Source organism: Micropterus salmoides, unplaced genomic scaffold (assembly GCF_014851395.1).
Source record: "Micropterus salmoides isolate LMB-PRFRI ecotype aquatic unplaced genomic scaffold, ASM1485139v1 Ms_hic_scaffold_7, whole genome shotgun sequence".
NCBI lineage: Eukaryota > Metazoa > Chordata > Actinopteri > Centrarchiformes > Centrarchidae > Micropterus > Micropterus salmoides.
In genome coordinates, this window is record NW_024044459.1 from 6411373 (window position 1) to 6420234 (window position 8862).

General features: G+C 42.4%; 1 protein-coding gene across 7 annotated transcripts in view; it reads left to right on the plus strand.

The window, feature by feature from the left end:
• LOC119891669 (citron Rho-interacting kinase) overlaps positions 1 to 8856 on the plus strand; it is a 47396-nt gene extending 38540 nt beyond the window's left edge. For all 7 annotated transcript variants that reach the window (XM_038703462.1, XM_038703460.1, XM_038703466.1 and 4 more), the window contains 12 exons: positions 101 to 270; positions 2660 to 2740; positions 3086 to 3221; positions 3510 to 3649; positions 3776 to 3868; positions 4291 to 4399; positions 4850 to 4978; positions 5283 to 5363; positions 5466 to 5544; positions 5636 to 5809; positions 6098 to 6386; positions 7683 to 8856. In XM_038703462.1, coding sequence (XP_038559390.1) covers positions 101 to 270; positions 2660 to 2740; positions 3086 to 3221; positions 3510 to 3649; positions 3776 to 3868; positions 4291 to 4399; positions 4850 to 4978; positions 5283 to 5363; positions 5466 to 5544; positions 5636 to 5809; positions 6098 to 6386; positions 7683 to 7706 — 1505 coding nt within the window. In that variant the 3' untranslated portion in view covers positions 7707 to 8856. The remainder of the gene's footprint in view (positions 1 to 100; positions 271 to 2659; positions 2741 to 3085; positions 3222 to 3509; positions 3650 to 3775; positions 3869 to 4290; positions 4400 to 4849; positions 4979 to 5282; positions 5364 to 5465; positions 5545 to 5635; positions 5810 to 6097; positions 6387 to 7682) is intronic.
• Positions 8857 to 8862: the final 6 nt, after the last annotated feature.

The window sequence follows — 8862 nt, forward strand, 5'->3', positions numbered from 1 at the left end:
AAATGAAGCATAGTTTGATTTCATTACGATCAACTAGAAACCATTAAAATAAGACAACAGTTCTGCAGTCATGCCTTCATAATGTTTTTCTTTGTGCCAGATGTTTCCTATGTCCTGAAGCTGGAGTCCCGCTGCCACGCCCCCTGCTGGCCTGGACAGTCAATTTACTTCATGGCGCCCAGTTTCCCAGACAAACAGCGCTGGGTGGCGGTCATGGAGTCCGTGGTGGCCGCGGGCCGAGCTTCACGGGAGAAGGCCGAGGCCGACGCAGTGAGTATCTCTGGAGCAGGAGAGGGTCCTGAAAGTCTGCTGACTCAAAGCATAAACAGCTATGACCACCGCGACAGCTGACTTTCTTATCTGTGGCTGTGGTCATAAACTCGCCGTTTAACTGTGTGGGGGCTATTCACGAGCGGCGGCTATTATATTCCTCAAGAATTCATTTTGAGACGTAGGATTTAGGTTCAGAGTTGTAATGAATAACCCCCGGGTCACTTATATGTGTCGTTAATTGTCCCCTTCTTCTCTCCTCTTCTCTTTCTGTCCTCTCTCTCTCTTTGTCTTTCTCACTGCTGTTTGTTGCTTTTTTCATCGTGCCACACTGTATGTCCGGTATATGGGCATGTTTTGTTGATTTGCTCTATTTTGCCCATTCCATTGGGTTTCATTGCACATATAGGCTGCTGTGTCCAAAAGACAAATGGTTCTGTCTCCTCTGGTCCAGGTAAAGAGTTACAAAGATATAGACTTACTGACACACACACATGCATATTTTTCACGAGGCACGCAGTAGTGCATGTGTCTGTCATTGTGTTGGTTGGTCACCCCCCCCCCCCCTTCCTCCCCACTGCTCTCACCTCACCTGCTGACCACTCCTCACTCTCACTATCTTCTGCTACACTGTCATGTCCTGTACAAACTCTGTGTTGATGTATTAGTTTGAATAGTGCTGAAATGTTTTTTCCCTGCCTTTGGTGTCCTGTTTTATAACCACAGTACACAACGTCTCACCAAGATGTTTCAGCATCTTTGGGTTGATCCTCTTCAGCTGTCCTGTCCAGAGGACCAGGGATCAGACAGCTGGTTTTTACCTGCTTGTGTACTCGTCTATGTTTTTACCCCGCTGCCCCTCTGCACACTGTTTAGAGACTGGGACTCAAGTCACGTGACTGTGACTCATCTGTGAGACACAAGTCACAAACTGAGCGACAGAAACTTTATAAAATGTACAGTTTGGAGGTGACCATTGCATGCATCGACAAAATAATATTTTCGTCGCCATCTTATAACATCCGACTTCAAAAATTTCCCATGCTAGTATGGGAATACGTGTTCATTAACAGGTACAATCAGGTTAGCCAGTCTTGAGTGAGACACCATATGCTATTAAACTTTATTCGTCATTGAATACATATTGACAAAACAACTTTATAAAGATTATGCTAGTTCTTTGTTGAGCATTATCTGATAAAAGCGGTAAACGTTAAATTATTGTTGTGTAACTTGAAGTTTAGGTGTGGCGATGTGTAGATCTTGATTACATTGTCAGATTTAAATATTAAAACCCTTCAATGGTTTTTATCAGCCGTTTGGTAGAGTTGTGATATCTTTCTAAAAAAATTAGCTGTGCTTAACTTATATTGATTAATCATTGCTAGCAGAAGTACGTTAGGCCCAGAACAATCCCCAGAGTGCACTGCGATCAGTTTCAGTTGGCCTGCTTCCAGGAATTTAGGACAATCTTTCTGTCATGTGGCCTGTTTATGGTGGACCTTTCACTGGTAATCATATTTTTGGATGTAGTTTAGTTTCAGAGGGTTTACTGAACAGAATGATGTGAAGTGAATAACCCCCTAAAAAGTCTGATGTTTGATGTGTGATTTAAACTTTAAAATCAGTGATAATGTTGTTAACTTTTTCTTTTTTTTGTTTTGTTTTAACTGAATATTGCCATAGATTACTGATTATAAACTGTTGTCACGATGATCAATGTGATGTAATTCTATTGTATATTTGTGGAAATTATTATATCAGTATGAATTGTTTGGTTTTTTGGGGGTTTTGTTTATAACAATACTGCCACTAAAGGTAACTGTTAATACTGAGTCATACAAAGCCACATTTAAACACAATAATGATTGTGGACTTTGACCACTTCACTCTGATTACTTGGAGCTGTACAATGGCTGCCTAAAGTCTGTGTCCAGACTGAAATGAACAGGAAATATACCATTAGTTAACCTTTTGGTTTGTATATTCATTTTCTTTAGTGTCATGTTTGTGTTATACTGTATGTAAAATGTTTTATTTATCACACGTGTGTAATTAAAACCTTTAGTAGAGAAATATGTATACAGATTGTTGAACGTGTACTTCACCTGTAAATGGAGTAATCTCTGCTGTTTGGTAGAGGTTCCGAATTAAAGGTGCTTTAAGGGTTAACGATGCAACGACTTGACTCACTTTCTACTTGTGAGAGGCTTAAAACTGGACACGGACTTGTGACTTGGTCCCACCTCTGACACTGTTAACCTGCACACAGTCCTGCGGCCGTCCAGCCCTCCACCCCCCTCCCACCCCCCTTTCCTCTGGTAACTCCCCCCGAGGTCATGTTGAGGTCGAGACCCCGCTGACCCCTCACCTCTCTCTGCTCTTACAGAAGCTGCTAGGAAACTCTCTCCTAAAGCTGGAGGGAGATGATAGGCTGGATATAAACTGCACCCTCCCTCTCACAGATCAGGTACCAGTGTCATTCTCTTAATTTTATTGGAGAGTACTGGCACTGTTGTCTCCTGCCATACAGTAAACATATTTACACTATATTATATATAAATATATTACACTCCATTACACTCTATTTCTTAAGTAATGAATCTGCTATTAGACATTTGGTCATTTAGAAAATGGGTAATCCACAGTAGCAGTCATGTTCAAAAGTAGAAAGATCTTTACTCATGAAGGGACATGGAGTACGGAGCAGATGCTCGCGGCTCACTGCCAAGGTTTGCCGCATGTTGCTGCCGTTTGAAATGTCTCGGACTAATTATGTTTATGTTAATGATTGTGTCTTCTCGCTGTGCTGCAGATAGTTCTGGTGGGCTCTGAAGAGGGTCTGTACGCCCTGAATGTCATCAAGAACTCTCTGACTCACATCCCCGGCCTGGGATCAGTCTTTCAGATCCACATCGTCAAAGAGCAGGAGAAACTGCTGATGATTGTAGGTGAGGCTTTGTCTGTTTTCAGTAGATGAGAAGTGTCTACTGAGCAGCAGAATTCTAGTCTAGACTTTAAATTCACTCAGTTCAGGTAGTGGAGTGTTGTTCATAAATCCAAACACCAATATCTCTTGTCACAACTAACTGCCATTTTAAGTAATTAGCTAAATTGAGGCACTGCAGTTATTATTCATGATTAAAACCTTTGAAAGGCCACACTACCATTCTAATCGTTTTGGCGGAACTTGTAGAAAAGGTGCATCAGCGCGACGTCTGTGTGTGTGTGTGCTGCAGGAGACGAGAGGGCGTTGTGTCTGGTGGAGATCAAGAGGGTGAAGCAGTCTCTGGCCCAGTCCCACCTGCCCAGCCAGTCTGAACTGGCTCCCTACATCTTTGAGACGGTGAAGGGCTGCCATCTGTTTGCTGCTGGGAGAGTAAGTCTTCTTCTCCTCCTGAGACTGTCCTGCTTCCCGACTTGAAAGCGCTTTCCTTTTTTGCCTGTGGAAAAATGGGATTGTACAAACTGACTTTGGGAACCGACGTCTGCTTTCTCTCTGCAGATAGACAATGGGCCTTGTATATGCGCTGCGATGCCCAACAAGATAACCATTCTGCGCTACAACGACAGCCTCAACAAATACTGCATTCGTAAGGTGAGTCTGACCTGTTAGTTCCATTTGTCCACAATATATCACATGCTAGCGTACAGTTCTGGGAAACGCTACACTGAAACAGCAACGGAACACAATGAAAAGAGGGATGAATCAGGGGAAATGGGAAAAGTGGTGCTTATACAGACCATCACAAAGACACTACTGGAACTTTTGTATAAAAGTCCTCACTGACACAAAGTTTTCTTCCGTAGTAGCAGAATGAAAAGCAATACAATTTTAAAAAAGCTGAAAATAAGGGCAAGACATGGATGACGTAGATTCTTTCCCATGTGTTTTCTTAACAAATAGAGAATACCAAGTACAAAAAAAAGTGTCCTTTGCCATCAGAAGAGTTTCTTGTATGAAAGAGCAAAGGCGCAAAGCGTAGTCTGTCACTCACGTCTGCATTCTTCATCTCACAGGAGATTGAAACTCTGGAGCCCTGCAGCTGCGTCCACCTGACCAGCTACAGCATCATCATCGGCACCAACAAGTTCTACGAGATTGAGATGAAACAGTTTGTGCTCGAGGGTGAGGAGACGAGGAGAGTGTGATGCTGTGGTTTTAGGAAACCGTAACCAAACATAAACATAACGGTGTTTAAAAGTCAAAACTTGAGGGAAAACTTCAAACCTGTTCCTTTCCTGTCTGTGACTGAGGTCCGACTCTGATGTACCGACCTTGATCTGTTAGCTTTTAGAGCTATTATTGTATTTTATGATTTACCTGCTTGAAGAAAAAGTTTATTAAAGTTTACACACACCATCAGGTTATGACAGGATATGACAGTATTTAAGTTGTCCTAATTTATTAAACTTGTCTCCTGAAGTAGGATTGTGTTTGCTGGATTAACTGTGCTCAGTGAAACCTTGAACCTTTGTGAGACAGGCCCCCTGACACTCAGAGGCCACAGCAGTAAATAAAGACAAAGAATTCAGAAATAGTGTTTGACCCAGGTTTTTTTTGATTCGTCCGCTGCAGAGTTCCTGGACAAGAACGACGCGTCGCTGGCCTCGGCGGTGTTTGCGGCCTCGTCCCACAGTTTCCCCATCGCCATCATGCAGGTGGCCAGCAGCATGCAGAAGGAGGAGTACCTGCTGTGTTTTCACGGTGCGTTCGGGACTACTCCACACACTGTTTCTGTGTTTTCTGTTGACAGCAAAAGATGGTGAAGTGCTCTCAGCATGGTAGTTGGATAAAACACAAGATAACTACAGAACAGACCTTCGCTGTGAGGCAGCAAACACCAGTGTGAATACAAAATATGTTTTGTTTTTTCCTCTCCTGCCCTATCTCTGTGTTTTTGATGTTTACTCTCAAATTGTACTTTGTGAACTTGTATTAGTTTTGAATTGAACTGTCAGTGATTTTACAAAATAAGAGGAGTGTATAGTAAACTGTATTTATGTGGCAGAGTTTGGAGTGTTTGTGGACACGTATGGACGAAGAAGCCGCACTGAGGACATTAAGTGGAGCCGCCTGCCTTTGTCTTTTGGTAAATAAACTTTGAAACTCCTACTGCTTTATGCTACAGCAGCCAGCAACGCAGCATCACATTTTGACATCTGTATGACTTGTCCGTTGTTCTTTGGTGCAGCCTACAGAGAGCCCTACCTGTTTGTCACCTACTTCAACTCCCTGGACGTCATCGAGGTCCAGGGACACGCTTCTCTGGGGTGAGAACGACCGGCTACCTTGGACCAAATGTGAACAGCTTTTCATTTTGGTTATTAGCTAAATTTCCCACATTGTTGTCAATACTTTCAGTCCTACAGTGCTGGCCCACCTGGACATCCCCAACCCTCGCTACCTGGGCCCAGCCATCTCCTCCGGGGCCATTTACCTGGCTTCCTCCTACCAGAACAAACTGCGGGTCATCTGCTGTAAGGGAAGTCTGATCAGAGAGTCTGGAGAGCTGCAGAGGACCGGCTCCAGCAGAGGGTCAGATCATTTACTTAGTTTGTGCAAAACAGAAAAAACGAGTGGAAAAAATCACAGAATTTAAATGATAGTGCGTGGGTGGATTAACACCTACAAAACACTTATAAAAACATGTTAGCTCAAAACACATTCGATGTGAACTGTCAGTTCAACCCACTTGGATCGGGTGTTGTTTTTATTGGAAAGGCCAACAGTGCCATCTGCTGTAGAAATATTAAATCTTCTTGTTCCCGGGTAACATTTTCAGACACTGTTGTGAGCCGCCGCTCTCTGCTGTGTTTTCTACAGTAGTCCCAGTAAGCGAGGCCCGCCCACCTACACAGAGCACATCTCCAAGCGTTTGTCCTCGGGCCCTGGCAGCCATGACGGTCTGCACCGGGAGCCCAGCACCCCACACCGTTACCGGGAGGGCCGCACCGAGTTCAGACGGGACAAGTCTCCTGCCCGACCGCTGGACAGGGAGAAGTCGCCCGGCAGGGTGCTTGACAGTCGCAGGGAAAGGTCTCCTGGGAGATTCGGGGACAGCACCCGACTTCATGCTGGGTCTGTGCGAACACAGCTCGCCCCTGTTAACAAGGTAGAGAAGGGGTGTCCCGATGGCTGGGTGCTTAACATCTGTAGCATATAATTAAATGAATGAAGCATGCCCCTCTTCTTTCTTTAAACAACCAAAACTAAGATCATGTAACACACAACACAGGAAGGATCCATCACTGCACTTATATTTGTAGTTTAGACCTGTGGTCCCCGACCTTTTTGGCTTGCGACCCCTCGTCACATGTTGTACGTCTTTGAGCCATGGGCAGTGTGACCAAAGAAAGACGTTCTGCTTTCAGTTTGTTTCATTTCAAGAGTTTAAGAGTGTTGAAGAGATACAGAATTTCACATGAAATTAAAACATCTGAAAACGTTTGTGTAGCAGTAATGTTTTTTCTTCCTCTTTCCTATCCTGTTTATCAGCTTGTGACCGCTTAGATTTATCTTATGAAGGAACAGCAGTAAAATATAATGGAAAAAACAACAACCATGAAAAAGCATGAAAACAATACTCAATATCGTAGGTCTGAGAAAATTTGAGAGTTCTCTAAAAGCGCTTTGTGACTTTGCATCTTGGATTTGATTATAATTCATGGTCCTATTCTTCATGTTGCATCATCCGTTAATCCCCAGCCGTTCCTTATCTAGCTGTTAGAACTTTTTTATGTATGAGGACACAAGTATGCAAAGAGATGTGTAGAGAATGTAGTGTGTGAAAGTGGCAAGCACTTTTTTTGCCATATTTTAAGAATTAAATAATTTATTTTAAAAGATAATTTTGTCAATAAATTATATTTTTCTTATTGTCAACAACACACTCAGGCACCCACACACCGCTTGCTGCTGTAAATACTCATTATACCAAATGCTTATTTATCCGCCCCTGAAAATAGTCCCCAGCAACATTAATAATAATAACAGTGCACACCTGTTAGTTTTTTTAATTATTATTTATTTAAAATTGCAATTAATTTATTAATAAAAGATTTTGTCTGCAGTAACATGAGTTGAGAGCCATAGCCATAGATAAAGAAGCTTGAACGTACTGTGAGACGGACTAAAACGATGTTGGTTTTGGTCTCTTCATAGGACAAAAAAATACCACAAGCCTTATCATTTAACTTGTGCTATCATTTTAAGTCAGTCATTGAGGGAAAAAAACTCAGATGTGAGAAAATATCATTCAATTACAAAAACCTGTTACTAAGCATTTAATAGCACAAGAGGATGTAATATGAATATGCATACACACCCACGCATTCACACACATAATTTGAAATTGTGAACTCAAATGGTGCCAGCTGTTGAACTCTTTGTCCCTCTTCTTGTCTTGCAGGTATGGGATCAGTCATCAGTGTGAATCCAGCTCAGCGCCGCTCCTGACTGGAGGTTGAAGAGAAACTAAGGGGGAAACCCTTGATCCACTTTTGAGTGCAAGCACACACACAAACACACACTCCACACGCCCCATTGCCTGTACATAGTGCGGTCTCAGTTCCTCGCTCAACAACACGTAAACCTGCACTGGGAGACGTCTCCCCGCGACAATCCTCTTTTCTGACTCGTGCTTTCACAGGAGAAATCCCACAGTAGATGTGATGGCAGGGAACCTTCGCTGATCTACAGATCAAGAGAATCTACTTTCTAACATATACTCAAAGTTGTAAATATTGCTGTCTGAGTTTTTATAGATAAAAGGGAATAGTCGGCCGGTAAAGCCATGTCTATTTTTTTTAAAAATGAGTTTCTAAAGATGTTGCAGGGAGATTAATATTGTTGTTGGTTAGGAAATACAGTATCAACATTTCATTAGAATCTGATATATCATGTTCTCTGATCAGAGAATCAAACCAACATTTAATCACGGACATAAATGATGATGATGAGAAAGAGTTCTGATGAGGCAACACTTTGCACATGAGATTGGATTTGAACAGGAGTTAAAAGCTCGTCCTTTGTTACATGACCAGTCTTCTTTGGATCAAATGTATGGTCCTCTTGACTAAATAGCCTTTGATATATAATTGCATCCGATTGCTTTATTGACAGTCATCGTCCGGCCATACTTTGTAAAACAATTGTTAAGCAACGTTTTGCTCCAAGTGTTCCTTGTGTTGTTTTTAAGCAAACCTAAGATCAAGAAACACGCAGCTCTGCCTCTGATGCCGGCCTCAGCTTGCTCTTAGTCCGCTGCTGCTGATTATGGTACAGATGTCCTGTGTCTGTGCAGTGCTATTGAGTCTAATAATCGTCAGGGGTCGTCACTTTCTAGTATTGTTTCTATAGAGCCAGTAAGACCACCTCCATTGGTCACATCGGTGAGCATGACTAACTTAGAGCAGCACTTGTTGCTTTATGATCTTGATTCGCTCTCTTGGTTGTTCTTTTCTGTCACGTATTCACTTGAATTTGCATTCAATAAGTAGACATTGATGTTAGACAGTAACTTAAGATTTTCTTGATTTTTAGAGATGTATACCAGTACACACATTAAACATGACTGAAGTGTTTTCTTG